At 41.9% G+C, this 18,645-nt stretch overlaps 1 protein-coding gene across 3 annotated transcripts in view; it reads left to right on the plus strand.

Annotated features, from left to right (window-relative positions):
- Window positions 1–6,061: 6,061 nt before the first annotated feature.
- orc5 (origin recognition complex, subunit 5) overlaps window positions 6,062–18,645 on the plus strand; it is a 59,212-nt gene continuing 46,628 nt past the window's right edge. For 2 of the 3 annotated variants that reach the window (XR_013548785.1, XM_078419698.1), the window contains exons 1-7: window positions 6,062–6,150; window positions 10,486–10,620; window positions 11,453–11,545; window positions 12,212–12,415; window positions 13,202–13,276; window positions 14,937–15,048; window positions 16,263–16,393. Coding sequence is in view for 2 of the 3 variants with exons in the window: in XM_078419698.1 (XP_078275824.1) it covers window positions 10,510–10,620; window positions 11,453–11,545; window positions 12,212–12,415; window positions 13,202–13,276; window positions 14,937–15,048; window positions 16,263–16,393 (726 nt within the window). In the remaining variant the exon portion in view is untranslated. Of the gene's footprint in view, window positions 6,204–10,485; window positions 10,621–11,452; window positions 11,546–12,211; window positions 12,416–13,201; window positions 13,277–14,936; window positions 15,049–16,262; window positions 16,394–18,645 lie in introns of all 3 variants that reach the window. The other variant, XM_078419699.1, reaches the window with a different exon arrangement.

Genomic DNA, 18,645 nt, shown 5'->3' on the forward strand with positions numbered 1-18,645 from the left:
ATGGGGAGTTACTCACATTTCAAGCAAAGCTAAAGGTAATACCTTAATCCATGTCTGCCCCATTTCTCCCATTAACTTTGTAATCTTATTCTTAAGGGCTCCATTGGCTCTCTCAACCATACCTGAAGTTTAGGGGTGATGTACACAGTGAAACTGTTGTCTGATGTTAAAATAAGCACATAATTCTTTGTTAACAGTTGCAATAAAATGTGGACCATTATCAGAACTTATATCAGTAAGCAGCCCGAATCTTGGAATAATTTCTCTTAACAATAATGTCACAGTAGTTTCAGCAGTATTATTAGTGGTTGGTAGAGCTTCAATCCACCTTCTAAACAAATCCAATATCACTAAGCAATATTTATAGCAATGGGCCCGTGGCATTTCAATAAAATCAATCTGAATACATTCAAATGGTCGTGCTGGCATCGGTGTCATCCCGGAGGGTACATTAATAGGTTTGCCTGGGTTGGATTTCTGGCAAATCTTGCATTCGAAGACTTGCTTTAGGGCCTCCTGATGAATTTTTGGATGCCACCACGTTTCTTTCGTCATCCTAATCATTCCCTCCTTTCCGGCATGTGTAAGGGAGTGGATATAGGTTAGAAGGGTGGGTAAGAATGCATCAGGTACACAAACTTGTCCAGGAGGGGTGAGCCAAAGTCCCATGGTGGAATCAATGGCGCATCACTCTTGATTCCATAGTTGTTTCTCATGTTAGGAACAGGGGACGTACAATGAGATCTGGGTGTCCTAGTGCATCAGTCACTGAAAGGAAGCATGCAGGTACAGCAGGCAGTGAAGAAAGCCAATGGAATGTTGGCCTTCATAACAAGAGGAGTTGAGTATAGGAGCAAAGAGGTCCTTCTGCAGTTGTACAGGGCCCTAGTGAGACCGCACCTGGAGTACTATGTGCAGTTTTGGTCTCCAAATTTGAGGAAGGATATTCTTGCTATTGAGGGCGTGCAGCGTAGGTTTACTAGGTTAATTCCCGGAATGGCGGGACTATCATATGTTGAAAGACTGGAGCGACTAGGCTTGTATACACTGGAATTTAGAAGGATGAGAGGAGATCTTATCGAAACATATAAGATTATTAAGGGGTTGGACACGTTAGAGGCAGGAAACATGTTCCCAATGTTGGGGGAGTCCAGAACAATGGCCACAGTTTAAGAATAAGGGGTAGGCCATTTAGAACTGAGATGAGGAAAAACTTTTTCAGTCAGAGAGTTGTGAATCTGTGGAATTCTCTGCCTCAGAAGGCAGTGGAGGCCAATTCTCTGAATGCATTCAAGAGATAGCTGGATAGACCTCTTAAGGATAGTGGAGTCAGTGGGTATGGGGAGAAGGCAGGAACGGGGTACTGATTGAGAATGATCAGCCATGATCACATTGAATGGCAGTGCTGGCTCGAAGGGCCGAATGGCCTCCTCCTGCACCTATTGTCTATTGTCTATGTGCAGAGGCGTTCCTCTGTAATTCCTGAACCTCCCTCATGTCTGGCAAAACCGTTCTATTTACTAGTTCTGTATGTCCTGGGGGTACCAGGTTATGTAATCTACAGGCTGCATTCTTGGCTACCTGATCTGCATAGGCATTTCCCTTGGAGACGGGATCGTCTCCCCCTGAATGGGCGTTACATTTTAGAATGGCCAATTGTTTTGGCAGAAGAAGAGCCTTGAGGAGGTTACTGACGATTAGGGCATTCTTAATTGGTGTTCCCACATTGGTTTTCCCTGTCTTTCCTATCCTCTTCTTCGGATTCTGATCCCGCACCCGCATCTTCTTTGTCTCGTGCCCTTACTTCTCCCCTGGCTTTTCCTATTGGAATTTTGGGGTTTACGGGAGCCACTAATGGTGCCTGTATTTCAATAAGGGGACTGGCACTTACTGGTGTGTCATATGGAGGAGGTTTCCTCCATGTGGGACCCTCCTCATCTGCACTAGCAAAAAGGGTTGTCATGCCAGACATAGGGTCTCCGGTTATTGGTACCAGGTTTTTTCTTAACTACAAATTGTTTTGGTTCTGAGCTCTTTTTATCAATGCTCCGAGCGCGATCTTTTTTAGTTCTTTTTTTTTCCTGCCCACTGACACTCAATCTGGAGCACCTTCCATTCTTTCATAGTTCCATCCTTATTTCTCAACTCAATCCCCTTCTCACATGCATTATCCATCCAACTCCTATCTCGCATCTCCTCCCTCTTCTTTTCTGCCTCACTCTTCCATTCTTTAATTCTTTTTTTCCATTTCTTTCCTGCTTCTTTTTCCCAAATTGACATTTCTGCCTTTTTAACAGTTTCTACATCCCATGTTCCTCCAACTGGCCAAGACTCATCACCCAAACGTTTGGTTAACTTATAACTTAATATTCTAGAATCTTTATTATAACACATGTGTTGCATGGGCGTTCCCCCGTCACTCTTATCCAAATTATTCCTCATCTTAATTTATGACAAACCTTTTGAGTTTGCTATAGCCAATTGCTGACTACTTTCCCAGTAGCAAAAATCTCTTAATTAATGACAAACCTTTTGAGTTTGCTATATCCAATTGCCAACTACTTTCCCAGTAGCAAAACCATTCAGAATCTTAACTTACAATAAACCTTTGGAGTTTGCTCTACCCCATTGCCGACTACTTTCTCAGTAGTAAAACCATTCATAATCTTAACTTACGATAAACCTTTGGAATTTGCTCTACCCCATTGCCGACTACTTTCTCAGTAGCAAAACCATTCACAATCTTAACTTACAATAGGTCTTACCTTCGATGTCTGTTTCTAAGGATCTCGGCTGAAACTAGGTCAACCTCCAGACGAGGGACCACAGTGTTCCCGGGAGCTTCTTTGGGAGGTCGGTCTCAAGGGTTCCGACTAGAGCTCAATTTTCTCCCCATCTTGTCCTGGTTACTCTTTCCCAGGCATTCTTCCCAGGCCTAACAGGATATAGTAGCATTCAAGCAACAGAAGATAACTAAAAAGGCAATACGGGGAGAAAAGATGAGGTACGAGGGTAAGCTAGCCAATAATATAAAGGAGGATAGTAAAAGCTTTTTTAGGTATGTGAAGAGGAAAAAAATAGTCAAGGCAAATGTGGGTCCCTTAAAGACAGAAGCAGGGGAATTTATTATGGGGAACAAGGAAATGGCAGACGAGTTGAACTTTGGATCTATCTTCACTAAGGAAGATACAAACAATCTCCCAGATGTTCCAGTGGCCAGAGATCCTAGGGTGACGGAGGAACTGAAGGAAATCTACATTAGGCAGGAAATGGTGTTGGGTAGACTGATGGGACTGAAGGCTGATAAATCCCCAGGGCCTGATGGTCTGCATCCCAGGGTACTTAAGAAGGTGGCTCTAGAAATTGTGGATGCATTGGTAATCATTTTCCAGTGTTCTATAGATTCAGGATCAGTTCCTGTGGGTTGGAGGGTAGCTAATGTTATCCCACTTTTTAAGAAAGGAGGGAGAGAGAAAACAGGAAATTATAGACCAGTTAGTCTGACATCAGTGGTGGGGAAGATGCTGGAAAAGATGAAATTGTGGATAACAGTAACAGGATCGTTCCGAGTCAGCATAGATTTACGAAGGGGAAATCATGCTTGACTAGTCTTCTGGAATTTTTTGAGGATGTAACTAGGAAAATTGGCAGGAGAGAACCGGTGGATGGGGTGTAACTCGACTTTCAGAAAGCCTTCGACAAGGTCCCACATAGGAGATTAGTGTGCCAAATTAGAGCACATGGTATTGGGGGTAGGGTACTGACATGGATAGAAAATTGGTTGGCAGACAGAAAGCAAAGAGTGGGGATAAAATGAGTCCCTTTCAGAATGGCAGGCAGTGACTAGTGGGGTACCGCAAGGCTCGGTGCTATTTACAATATACATTAATGACTTGGATGAAGGGATTAAAAGTACCATTAGCAAATTTGCAGATGATATAAAGCTGGGTGGTAGTGTGAACTGTGAGGAAGATGCTATGAGGTTGCAGGGTGACTTGGACAGGTTGTGTGAGTGGGCGGATGCATGGCAGATGCAGTTTAATGTGGGTAAGCGTGAGGTTATCCACTTTGGTGATAAGAATATGAAGGCAGATTATTATCTGAATGGTGTCAAGTTAGGAAAAGGGGACGTACAACGAGATCTGGGTGTCCTAGTTCATCAGTCACTGAAAGGTAGCATGCAGGTACAGCAGGCAGTGAAGAAAGCCAATGGAAGTTGGCCTTCATAACAAGAGGAGTTGAGTATAGGAACAAAGAGGTCCTTCTACAGTTGTACGGGGCCCTAGTGAGACCACACCTGGAGTGAAATTTTGGTCTCCAAATATGAGGAAGGATATTCTTGCTATTGAGGGCGTGCAGCGTAGGTTTACTAGGTTAATTCCCGGAACGGCGGTACTGTTGTATGTTGAAAGACTGGAGTGACTAGGTTTATATACACTGGAATTTAGAAGGATGAGAGGGGATCTTATTGAAACATATAAGATTATTAAGGGGTTGGACACGTTAGAGGCAGGAAACATGTTCGCAATGTTGGGGGAGTCCAGAACCCGGGGCCACAGTTTAAGAATAAGGGGTAGGCCATTTAGAACAGAGATGAGGAAAAACATTTTCAGTCAGAGTGTTGTCAATCTGTGGAATTCTCTGCCTCAGAAGGCAGTGGAGGCCAGTTCTCTAAATGCTTTCAAGAGAGAGCTAGATAGAGCTCTTAAGGATAGCAGAGTCAGGGGGTATGGGAGAAGGCAGGAACTGATTGTAGGGGTACTGATTGAGAATGATCAGCCATGATCACATTGAATGGTGGTGCTTGCTCGCCGAATGGCATACTCCTGCACCTATTGTCTAAGAGGGGAAATAGCTGGTAGAAAGAGGTGGGAAGGTGTGGAGCAAGAGTTGGTAAGGGACAGATAAATCCAGGTAAAGTGGGGAGGTGGTTGATAGACAGATGAATCAAGTGGGGTGAAAAGGTAGTCAAAACTGAGAGGTGAAAAGGGCAGCAGGTGGAATCTGAGAAGAAATGAAAATGATGAGTGAAATGTAGAATTAGAGGTAGCAATTTTGGGTAGATAGGCAGGGGTATGTAATAAGGGACCCAGAGGGGGTAGTGGTTAGGGTTGCCAACTTTCTCACTCCCAAATAAGGGACAAAAAGTGACATCACCACCCACGCCACCTCACCCAGCCAGCAGCAGCCACGTGCTCCCGCTCCACCAATGGCGGCCGCCGGGGCCGGGGGGGGGGGGGGGGGGGGGGGGTGGGTTGCTATGCAACCTCCATTAGGCGAACACACTCAGCCCTGCTCCCCGAACACACTTTGTTCACTTACACTGTCCAGGCCTACAGTGTCGGGGCCTACAGCGACCCCGGACCTCATACGGGACAAGGGCAGTCCTGCACAGGACAAACCAATTTAGCCCAAAATACAGGATGTCCCGGCTAATACGGGACAGTTGGCAACCCTAGTCGTGGTGGACGATGAGCAGATGGGGGAGATGGATGAGAAAGAAAAACATGATGGGGATAGGAGGATTGGAAAGGTGTGTGGGTGGATAATCAGAGAGATGAGGGAGTTACCTGGAATTGGAGAATTCAATATTGATGCTGTTGGGTTGAAGGCTACCCAAGTGGAATAAGAGGTGCTGTTCTTCTATTTTATGTGGCCTCACACTGGCAATGGAAGAGGCTGAGTGAGGACAGATAGGTTGGTACAGGATTGGTATTTGAACTGGTTTGCTACCGGGTGCTTCAACTGACCCTGGCGGACAGAGCGTAGGTGTTTGGCGAAGCAGCTACTAGGCTGCACATGGTATCACCAATGTGGAGACGGCCACATGGCAAGCACTAGATGCAATTGGCGTCCGAAGACCTGCTCAGCTGAATAGTTCTACTAGAATTTTCTGCTTTTATTTCCATTTCCATTTCACTCGGTTTGTGATTCAATGCGTGAAATCAGATGATCATTTAAAACATTCAGAAACAATCTTCGTGCAGGTTGTGTCGAAGGTTCGCAGCGCGAACGTGCCATTGAAACGGTTGAAATTCGTACTCAGACGGATGGCCAATGCCGACCCTGGCGCACGCGCAGAAAGCTGGGGTGGAAGGTCACCGGCGAGGAAAAAACTGGCGCGCGAACGGGGAAAGCGAGGAAAATCAGGTAAAAACTGGACGTGGAGGAGGGGAGAAAAGAAAGGCAAGGGCCGCGAAGAGGTGTGTGGCGGAGGGACAGTGTGGGTGATAGAGCGGGAGGAGGGAGCAGAGAGCGGGGCTGCGAGTGACGGCGGGTTGCAGCGAGGAGAGAGTGTAACTGAGAAGTTGGTGGCGTGGAAGATGTGAGCTGGTGTTTTGGGGGGGGGGAAGAAGATAGAATTTGGTTGACGAGGAGGGAGTTGGGTAGGTGAGAAGGGGGGAATGAAGTAGGTCCCCCTTACTAGTTTGTGTAAGAAGGAACTGCAGATGCTGGTTTAAACCGAAGATAGACACAAAAAGCTGCATTAACTCAGCGGGGCAGACAGCCTCTCTGAAGAGAAGGAATGGGTGACGTTTCGGGTCGAGACACTTCTTCAGACTCGAGTCTCAGTATCACTCAGTGTCAACTACTCTTCAATGTTAATACGTTGCCCAATAAATGGCTTGGCAAATAAGATTTATCCATTATATTTAGAAGAGCTACTGTTTTACTTAATGTTGCAGCCAATTCAGCATGTTCTCCACAAAGGAATGCATCTGAAAATTCTGTAATTCAGTCCTCCACTCCACCCTTATCACCAGACACCCTCCAATGCCATCTTTCAATTCACTGACATTGTTGGATGAATAACGTAACGGTGAGTCAGATTACAGGAGGAAGATTGAAATTCTGATTGAATGGTTTCAGAACAACAATCTTACCCTCAACGTCAGCAACTCCAATAAGCTGATTGTTGACTTCAGGAGTGGATGTGTTTAACCCATTGACTTCAATGTTCCAATAGCAGCTTGTGTATTATACTTTCTTGGTGACAGCACATTATAAAAGAATCATTTCTATATCTCCATCTCTCCTGATCCATTGTCACCCAGATTCTAATATCCAGTCCTGTCACAGTTATCCACTACAAAGATAATTATCCTTGGCTTCTGTCACCAGTATCTCTGTTCTACTGACAATTGGATATAATTAAATCTATTATTTGACCTTGATTATGTTTCCTTCAATCCCCATATGCCCACCACAGCAATCCATTTGCACCTCTAATTTGCCTTTCTTCATTCCTGCCTTCGCCCACCTGCTGATGAAATCCTCCTATGTCATATCTTGACATGACTGTTCGAATGTCGTGTCTACTGACCTCCCAGTGGGTGCTCTCCACAGATGAGCTCATCTAAAAATCTGCAACCCAGCTTGTTTCACTCCTTTTCCCTCTTCCCATAGTCCTGCAAATTCATCCAGTCAGGAAATTATCCAACCCCATATCGAATGCTGCATTTGTACCTGCCTCCACTAACACTTGGCAGTGTTGCACTGTTCAACTGTTTTTACTTTAACTTCCCATCCCATTCCCATACTGACCTTTCTGTCCTGGGCCTCCACTGTCAGAGTGAGGCCAAATACAAATTGGAGGAACAGCACCTATTTCATTTGGGCATCTGACAACCCAATAGTATGAATATTGATTTCTCTTACTTCAAGTAACCCTTGCATCCCCTCGCTCTCCATCCCTCCCCCATCCAAGTCAGCATACTAGTTTCACTGTATCACTCGTTATCACCTTCCCCCGCACACCATTGTGCGCTCCACCTTTCTTTGATCATCATTGATGGCTTTGATTTGTCCTTTTGCATATCTGTCATTCATTTGTTCTATGTACCTTTTCATATCTCCTTTCCCTCTGCCCCGATTCAGTCTGAGGAAGGATCTCGACCTGCAACATCACCTATTCCTTTTCTCCAGAGATGCAGCCTGAGACGCTGAGTTACTCCAGCTTTTTGTGTCTTATCTTCATCTATCACTTGCCAGGCTTTGCACTGTCTCTCCTCTCTTCCAGTTTTCTTCCCAGCACCACAACAATTAATCTGTGAAGAAAGGTTCTGACCAGAGACATCACCTACCCATGTTTTCTAGAGATGCTGTCTGACCCGTTGAGTTACTCCACCACTTTGTCGTTTTATTTTTACATGCAGCAGGTAGCATAAAGAGAAAAATACCAGGGTGCCGAATATAGTGTTGAAGTGTTTTACATAGAAAAGTACAACATAGGAACAGACCCTTCTGTCCACAATGTTTGTGGCGAACATGATGCCTAGTTAAACTGATCTCATCTGTCTGTACATGATCCATATCCCTCTATTCCCTGCACTTCCATGTGCCAGCTAAAAGCCTCTTAAGCGCCACTATTGTATCTGCCTCCACAGCCTCCCCTGGCAATGCGTTCCAGGCCCCCACCACACTGCATGATAAAAAGGAAACTTGCTCCACACATTTCCATTAAACTTTCCCCCTCTCACCTTATAGCTTATACCCTCTAGCATTGGACATTTCCACTCTGGGAAAAGGGCACTGACGGTCTGCCCTGTCTATGCCTCTCATAATTTTATATACTTCATTCAAGGCTCCACTCAATCTCCAATGTTCCAGAGAAAACAATCCAAATCTATCCAACCTCTCCTTGCGGCTGAAACCCTCCAATCCAGGCAGTATTCTGTTAAACCTCCTTTGCAGCCTCTCCAAAGCGTCTACATCTTTCCTGTAATGTGATGACCAGAATTGCACACTATGTTCCCAATGTGGCCTAACGGAAGTCCTATAAAGTTGTATCATGACTTCCTGACTCTTCCTGACTGAGGGAAGGAACAATTGAGGACCCGGCGTGGGGGGATTGCCGTGAGGGAGGGGAAAGAGCAACGGGGACCCGACAATGGGGAACCGCCATGAGGGAGAGGTAGCGCAGCGGTAGAAGTTGCTGCTTTACAGCGAATGCAGCGCCGGAGACTCAGGTTCGATCCTGACTACGGGTGCTGCACTGTAAGGAGTTTGTACGTTCTCCCCGTGACCTGTGTGGGTTTTCTCCGAGATCTTCGGTTTCCTCCCACACTCCAAAGACGTACAGGTATGTAGGTTAATTGGCTGGGTAAAATGTTTTAAAAAAATTGTCCCTAGTGGGTGTAGGATAGTGTTAATGTGCGGGGATCGCTGGGCGGCACGGACTTGGAGGGCCGAAAAGGCCTGTTTCCGGCTGTATATATATGATATGATATGATATGATAGTACAATGGAGGACCCAGCTTGGGGAGGCCGCCGTGAGGGAGGGGCAGGGGGGAAGAACAAAGGGGGAACTGGCGAGGGGGGGATTTGTGACTTTGTAAGCACCCTTTATGGGTGCCTATTTGCAGACCATGGCAAGATATGCAAGCTCAGAATTTCACTATGACTTGTCACATATGACAATAAAGTATTCAATTCCATATTCAATGCCCCTAGCAATGAAGGCAAGTATAGCATATGCCTTCCTAACCACCCTTTCTACTTGTGCTGTCACCTTCAATGTGCTTCAGGTTTAGTGATGCAGGTACTGAGGGAGTGCAGATTAAAAAAAAGCAACAAGGGCCAAATGCATAGATGGGGTGGAATAGGGGGAAAAAAACTGCAGATGCTGGTCTAAATCGAAGGGAGACACAAAATGCTGGAGTAACTCAGCGGGTCAGCCAGCATCTCGGGAGAGTAGGAATGGGTGACGTTTCAGGTTAAGACCCTTCTTCAGACTGATGGGGAGATCGTACCATATGTTAATCTTGTGGGTGGCCTGTTCATTTGTTTGGCAACAGCAGGGAAGAACTTATTCGTGAATCTGGTTGTATGTGTTTTCAAGCTTTTTTATCTTCAGCCCGATGGTGGAAGAGGAATTGACTGGGGTGTAAATTATCCTTGATTATGTTGGCTGCTTTCCTGAGGCAACCTGGTGTAGATAGAATTGATGGGGCAGTGGCTGGTTTGTGTGATGAACTGGGCTACATCCACAACTCTCTGCATTTTTTTGCAGCCTTGGGCAGAGTAGTTGGCAACAAACATGACACATCCTGATAGAATGCTTTTACAGTGCATCTGTACAAGTCAGTAAGATTGGTTGCCAAAGTTCCTTGTTGCTTTCTGGGCTATAGCTTCAATGTCCGTCGTCCGGAGAAATCGTTGCTGATATTTACACCCAGGATTGGGTGTACACCCAAGCTCTTGACCATCTCCACCTGATACCCTTGATGCAGACTTGGGCATGTGCTCCACCTTCTTTCCTCGTTTGACTTGTTGACATTCAGAGAGAACTTATTAGTTTGACTCCGTTACCGGTGTTGAGAGTTATTGTGGAGGATGTTTTATCGCATATCCTCATTAAATGTGGACATTGTATCAAAATTAATAATATCAGTTCTTCAGGCAAGTTAAATATTATTTACAAGTTTAAGATAAAACATTTTTTTGAAGATATTTAACTTTCACATTTGCTAATTGTTTTTGCAGAAGGACTTTATTGGATATTTAGAGATGTCTGAGATTAATTATGCTGAATATCCCAAAGACACAATCATTTTGCTGAAAGAGAAACTAATTTGCCGGGACTCTCAGATTGTTACTCTGCTCTCACTGTTAGGAGAGGTAATTTTTATTTAAATAAATTAGTATGAAATTGAGGAAAGTGGTTACTTTGTATATTATTCTATCATATTTTACATTATCAGTTTATCAAAAATGTAATTGAAGATAATTTGAAGGCGCTTCTAGTTCCCTTTATTTTTCTCTTCATGCTATCTTTATTTTTGTTAAATTTTTAAGTATTCTTCCATTGGTAAAACATATTACTGTAAAGTTACTGCTTGTTTTGGAAGTATTGTTCCATTGGTAAAACATATTAGTGTAAAGTTACTGCTTCTTTTGGAAGGGTGGGAATCCATTGAAAAATGCAGTCTCAGATGAGATCTGCAGTCTGAAGGTCAAAATGATACAATAAGAGTTAACCCCAGTTAATTGACTTTATACAATAGTTCTTGAGGATGTGAGCACTACTTTTTTTACCTTTTTAAACTTTTCATTGTATTTTTTTAACTCTTGGCATTGTAGCCAATGTTTTATTCCTCAACTATGTTCTGAAATAACAAAGGATTTCATTAGTAAAAGACAATAAATGTTTTCATATCTGCCTGCAACAGTGATTGCTTGTTGGAAAAATACTCAGTTCACTGTTAATTACTTAAGGGTCACCTGAAATGCGATTTTAAAAAAAAATCTTCATATTTTCATTTAATTTCTATTTATTTAACTTAATATTCCATGTTTCTGGCAGACATTCCATTTACTTTCTTTAGCCATAATGTTTTGTAAAATTTGTCACAAATATCAGCATTATGCAAAAGCAGCAGATTTTTTGATATTGAAATAAAGGCACAAATTAAATATTTCATTTCTATAAATATTTTGTTTATTATTCCAGCCTCAACATTATAGCTACCCTTCCTTTTTCGTATATGGGCACACTGCAACAGGGAAAACCTATGTGATACAAACATTGTTGGAGACATGCAAGGTAAATAAAAACAAATTTTGAGTCTGGTAATGGAAAATGTGATTAGTTCCAAAAGAATGTTGTATAACATCAATCAAATGGATTTCAACAAAAGCCTGCTTTAGATTTTACTTTAGACTAAAGAGATACAGCATGTAAACAGCTTTGGCCCACCGAGTTTGCACTGACCAGTGATCATCCCCTACACTAGCAGTATCCTATACACTGGGAACATTTTACAATTTTACCAAAGCCAATTAACCAACAAACTTGTATATCTTTGGAGTGTGGTAGGAAAGTTGCAAGAAACAAGGAAAATTGAAGAGCAAGGCTAGTTGGTATCCTATTTTTTTCACTCTTTACAGATTATCTTTTGACGTGTAAATTTAGGAATACAGGTGGCAGTAGAATTAAACGGTGTAAACAGAGGAACAGATTCTAGTCGATATCACCTTCGACCTTTGTATGAATGGCTTACATGCTGGATTGTGATTTCTTCATGCTCCAAGGAAACTTTGTTCTGCAGCCTCAGTAACTGTACTTACTAAAGAAAAGCAAAATCCAGCTGTAGGGGTTTGTTGAACTGTAGTGTTTTTTGCCTTATTCTGAAAATTATATTTGCAGTATTTGTGGCTTTTACTTTCTGTTAGCTTTGTGGCTATTACGATTTTTTTTGTTTTATTGCAGTTTCCCCACGTAATTGTGAACTGTGTGGAATGCTTTTCCTCAAGAATGCTTTTTGAACAAATACTTAACCAACTGCAGGGTAATTGGCTCTCCTCTGAGAATGAATGCATACCATATTTGCGGTGTAATACTCTTAATGAATTTGTTCTACGATTTAAGCAAGTGGTCCGTGAACAGAATCTGCTCAATCAAACTGTCTACATTGTAAGTGATTTTGAAATGACGCTAGATTAAAAAAACTTTTAGCAAGGGTTATCGCAGGAGTGTAACACTGTCACGTAACATCTCCTCCCTCAGCTCCATCCAGGGACCCCAGCAGTCCTTTCAAGTTAGACTGAGATTTACATGTACCTCCTCAAACCTCATTTATTGCATTCGAAGCTCCCTATATGGCCTCCTTTACCTCAGCGAGTCCAGAGTGTAGACTAGGCAACCGTTTTGCCGAACACGCGCTCAGTCTGCCAAGGCTTGCTGGAACACCTCCATTGCCAGAGTTAGGCCAAATACAAACTGGAGGAACAGCATCTTGTATTCTGCCTGGGTATCTTACAACCAAAAGTACGAACATTGAATTCTTTAATTCCCCCCCCCCGCCCTTTTTTCCACCCCTCTCTTCCACATGCTCCATCCGGATGCCTACCGATTTTTTTCTACTGTCCAGATGCACTTTTCTGGTTCTTTTTTGTCATGTCCATTATTGAATAACCAGGAGATAGAACAAAGCTACTTTGCTTCCTTAATGATCTCTCATTAATGAATCTTTGATATCAAGCCAATGACTGTTCCCCTTTGATTAAGATATTACACATACTCTTTAGCTTGATAATAGACAAAATGCTACATTGTTAGTAAAATAGATTTTAAAAATTGTTTGCTTATGGATAAAATCGCAAAGTTAGAAACTGCATGTAAATGATTAGAGTAGTATGGACCGGAGGGAAATATTTCTTATTTAATTATTTCATTCACTATTTGCATGTCCCATTTAAGGTATTGGATAATGCAGAACAGCTAAGAGAAATGGATGCAAACCTGTTGCCAGGATTTTTGAGGTTCCAAGAATTGGTAGGTAACTTATTAAGTAACGGTAATTTATCTATACACTGTAATGGCTTGATTGTAATCATGTATTGTTTTTCTGCTGACTGGTTAACATGCAACAAAATCTTTTTACTGTACCTTGGTACATGTGACAATAAACTAAACTGATCTCTGAAACACAATCACCATTTTGTTATCTCTTGATTTCTTAAAACATTATTTCAAAACCTTAATGTTATCCTGTTCATAAATTAATATGAATTTTCCCCAATAAATTATCAGAGCTTGCAAAATATAATACACAATATTTGTGAAAGTCAAAAACAAAAATGTTAATAGCCATTTAAGAATTCTTCAAAGTTACTGCAGCTGTGGACAAGTAGAGAAGGAATATTTGCTGTGATACACAAATGAAAGGGTAAAAATGTCTTTAAATGCCTTTGAGGGATGGATTGGCTTTATCAAGGAAATTGTTGAGGGGATCCATGATCGGGTGGATAGTGAAGAAAGTAGTCTCAGCGTACAGAATTGGACTGATCAGCTGATAAACAGGACAGGGTGATGGCAGACAGAAATTACTCCTAATAAGTTCAAGGTTATGTATTTTAGCGGGTCTAGTTAGGATAGAATATACACCATGAACGCGAGGGCCTTGGGAAGTATTGAGGAACAAAGGGAACGGTGTTCAAACAAAGATTCTTGAAAGTAGCAGTACTGGTGCACAGGGTAAAGTAGGTGGCAAATGGTATTCTTGGCTTCAATAACTGACAGATTATAAAATCGGGGATTTAAAATATAAAACATTGGTTAGGCTGTAGCACATTGCTTGGGAGAGGATATTTCAGTTATAAGGAGAGACTGGGTAAGTTGGGATTGCTTTCCTTGGGGCAGAGGTGGCTGAGGAGGAACATAATAAATCTGCAAAATGAGGAGATGCATCAATAGGGTACACAATAAGAATCTTTTCTCTGGCAGTGAGGTGTTTTCTTGCGCAATTTTTAATTTCTGAGGTCGGGATGCTCTTGAGCATCTGTCTAGTATAACTATCTAAAGCAATGTCTCTGAGTGTCAATAGATTGGAATTAAATCAATAGATTGGAATTAAAATCAATACAGGTCCATCACCGATTTTCTGCCACCCTTGGTTTCAGAGCCTTTCCAGATTATCTGTTTTTTGCCGGACCAACAGAGGTGACAGCCTCTGAGAGGAGTCCAACTGTACCAGAACGGTCCACCAAGGCAGCCAAAGAGCTGAAATATCGGCGTGCAAAGTCTGCATCGGAAATGGATCCGCTGGTTCCAGAGCCCCAGCCACAAGGAGCGCATTCAACCCGCTGATCGTTTGCGGAAGTCCCGTTGAAATCGAGATCAGCCTCACCTGGCCTAGGCGCAAATTTGTCAGGGGGGGGGGGGGGGGAGAGAATTTCAAGTACATGCTTGTATTTTGGCCAGGATTAAAGGAGGTTCCGGACCATCAGTTGCCTGTAAATCGGTGCAGGATCTGTATTTAAAAACAACAATTGAGGTGTAACAGGACAAAAATTACTACAATGCAAGGCATTAGAATTAATATGAACAATGATCATATTGTTTTTTTTAAGTATGGAATTTCATACATTTATCATCATTTTCAACAATTGTAACTATAATTTATGAACATTGTCAACAATTGTCTTGTTCACAGGCTGAAACAAACGTCACTGTTATTTTCATCAGTGAAATTGTCTGGGAAAAATTTCGGCCAAATACTGGCTGCTTTGAGCCTTTAACTTTGTATTTTCCGGACTACAGCAAAGGTAAAGTGCCTCTTTATATAGTTTTTATTTTTTGATTGCATGTAATCTCGCTTTTCTTAAAAAAGGTTTTTCCTCGTTCAGTCCAAAATGGCCTACACCTTATTCTGAAACTGTGACCCCTGGTTTTGGACTCCCCCAACATCGGGAACATTTTTCCTGCATCGAGCCTGTCCAATCCCTTAAGAATTTTATATGTTTCTATAAGATCCCCTCTCATCCTTCTAAATTCCAGTGAATACAAGCCCATTCGATCCATTCTTTCATCATGTCCGTCCCGCCATCCTGGGAATTAACCTGGTGAACGTATGCTGCACTCCCTCTGTAGCAAGAATGTCCTGTCCAGGAAACTCTTGCATTCCCGGATGGCCCTGAGGTAATCCAGCTGCTTTTCCAACTCCGCCACACGTCCATTCAGGAACCGCACCTGGACACAGTTCTTGCAGGTGTAGCTCCCAGAAGCTCCAGCGGTGTCCCTACCTTCCCACATCCTGCAGGAAACACATTGCACCAACTTGTCCGCCATTATTTTAGTGTCAAAAAACAATTCAGGCTCAAAAACAAGCGTAACTTCCTCACCTCAGCTTCCTCGCCGAAGACTCGCACTTTACTCACAGGGCAAGACTCACAGCCAAAGACTCGCACTTTTCTCACAGAGCACTTCCCTCGACAGGGCTGCACCCGGACAGGGCTGTGAAGGCCAACATGCCATTTTACTTTTTCCGAAGTAAAATTGTTGCTCAGCCCAGTTAAGCTTCTCCACCCCAGTTCTTTCGTGTCTTAGGCTTTCAACTTATGAATGGTAAATGGAAAGTGCACAGGTTGGATGTCTTTTTAAAAAGAGCCCCACCAAATAGGTAAGAGATTCCATTCTCAAAATAATTTAGCGTATAGATCAATAATTTGCTATTAATTTTATCACCTTCAACTGTAACAATGACTTTGCAAAGTCATTCATTTTCTCCCATATTAATATCATCCAAATATATTTCATTGTTTATTACTTAATATAAATTGGTTTCTGTTGAACCACTTGAGAATTGTAATCTACCTCTAGCATAGAATAAAATAGGATGGTGAATTAGTGACGTTCTGCTCTTGCTTTTTTGCAGCTTTCCTTCCTACAATTTGATATTGAGTTTATTGCTCTAAACTCCTCTGCAGATGGATACACAAATTTAAATTCAATTGCTATTAATTAATCTTATTCTTAACAGATGACATCCTGAAAATTCTTTCACACGATTATCCTCCGGAATTTTCTGCGGATTTTTACATGTCGTACATTAACATACTGCTTGGAGTATTCTATACTGTCTGTCGGGATTTGAAGGAGCTGCGACATTTGGTACGTTTTTTTACTGGTTGAAGGATCTATTGAGGAGAAAGTGGTTTTTTTTCTTCCATTACTGCACATCCCCTGCTCAGTATATCTGACAACTGTGTTGGATTTGGTCGCCAAATCACAGTCTCAGAAGTGTGCAAACTGCATCTTGCCAAAGGTTTAAGACCTTGTACAAATATAGATAAAGAAATTTCACATTGGCAAGATTGACATAATTTGCAATAAAACAGATTTTGTAGATTTGAAGTGTACATGGACATAAGAAAATTCTGATATGTAGACTGAGAAATCAGTCAACCAATTTAGCAGTGATCAGTTGGCAGGCTAAATATTTGAGCTTTTAATATTTTAATTAAGTATGACCATTTAAAAGCTGTTCTGCAGAGTTGCAGAAACCTCTAGTTATCTATCAAGGAAATTAACTTTGGTGGAAATAAAAAATGGTGTCAGAATTTTTTTTTTTAATGACATCAAAAGTCGAGGACAATTTTGATATTAATAGGTTGTGTCTTGTCATGTTTACCATCACCACTGTCAGTGTGTTGGCAAGCAACGCTGCTAAATGTATATTCAAAGTTATGCCGCAACAATTTATTTTTCTAGTTGTTGCAGACAAGTAATTGTAGTCAGGTGACAGTGATGTCCAAGTTTAATTTTCTCCAATCCAGTGATTTTTATATAATTGCATGGAAGTCATATTTATTTACAATTGGTTATTTTTAATTCCAGTATTACCACAAAGCAGATTCTGTTGAAATGTTTGGGATGTACAAAAAATAAAATGTTATGATATATTTTCTTTAACGAGAGCAAAATATTGTAAATGGAAAACTGAAACAAAAGAGAAAATGCCGGAAAGTAGTAGGTCAGGCAGCCTCCACACAGAGAGTAACAAGTGAACCTTTCCTGAGAATGGTCAGATCGGTGTATTGGAACGCATGCTGGTTGCATCTAAAAACCAGTAGTCAAAAATGATGATGATGGAAAGTGAGCTTACGTGGTCATATCTACTGCCATTATTTTAAATTTCCCAGTGTCAACATTTATACTGTTTAGAGGGTTTTACTTTGTTGCAATAAATTGTGATTTTAAAATAAAGTTCAATTATTGTTGAAATGTGCATTAATTAATCTTTTATTTCCTGAAAATGTCTTTGGGTTACCCGATAGAGATTTTCTATTGGGTCAGTACTGTGATTAGTCCGTTTATTTTAAGATGTTTTGAATTCATTGAAGCTGACTGCCCTTAATGCGAAGGACTAGAATGCTACATCCCTGGGTGGCATTTGGGCACGTCACTTGCTTGCTAGATGGTAGCTCCCAATTTTCAGCAGTGTGTCTAATTCCCATTTTGGACCATTACCCTAAATGCATCACACATAGAAAATATTCTAAAGATTCAAATTTCACACAAAAAAAGACACAATGCTGGATTAACTTTGTGGATCAGACCACATCTCCGGTGGACATATTTTCCAGAGATGCTGCCTGATCCGCTGAGTTACTCCAGTACTTTGGTTTTTTTTGTAAAGCAACAGGGCAGCACAGTGGCGCAGTGGTAGAGTTGCCAGAGACTCTGGTTCGATCCTGATTACGGGTGCTGACTGTACAGAGTTTGTACTTTCTCTCTGTGACTGCGTGTGTTTTCTCTGGGTACTCCGGTTTCCTCCCACTCTCCAAAGACGTACAGGTTTGTATGTTAATTGGCTTCAGTAAAATTATCCCTAGTGTGTAGGATAGCGTAAGTGTACAGATTGCTGGTCAGTGTGGACTCAGTGGGCCGAAAGGTCTGTACCTGCACTGTATCTCTAAAGTCAGCATTTGCAGTTCCTTGTGTCTAAATTTCTCATCTATTGTCTTGATCAATACAAATGTTATTGTTACCGATTGGGAAATTAGATAGACTGGCATCATATTCAACAGGGACATTGTGGGCTGAAGAGCCTATTCTGCTGCTGTACAGTTCTATGTTTAATATACTGAGCAAATTCTGCTTGAAGGTAGTTTATCATTTTTTCTTGCATCATTCAGAGAATGAGAGTTGATTTAATGGTCCAGAATTTAGTCTTTGCTGAGCTACACGCATTTGTTGGAAACTGAAGAATTGCACCATACATGCTTGCTTCTGCCAAGTAGGAACTAGTGGAGAGAGGCCAACTCCATATGTGGTGATAATGAGCTTCTGTGAAATAAATAGTATCACTAGGGCGGCACAGTGGCGTAGCGGTAGAGTTGCTGCCTTACAGCGCTTGCAGC

The sequence above is a fragment of the Rhinoraja longicauda genome, chromosome 23, assembly GCF_053455715.1.
Source record: "Rhinoraja longicauda isolate Sanriku21f chromosome 23, sRhiLon1.1, whole genome shotgun sequence".
NCBI classification, from domain to species: domain Eukaryota; kingdom Metazoa; phylum Chordata; class Chondrichthyes; order Rajiformes; family Arhynchobatidae; genus Rhinoraja; species Rhinoraja longicauda.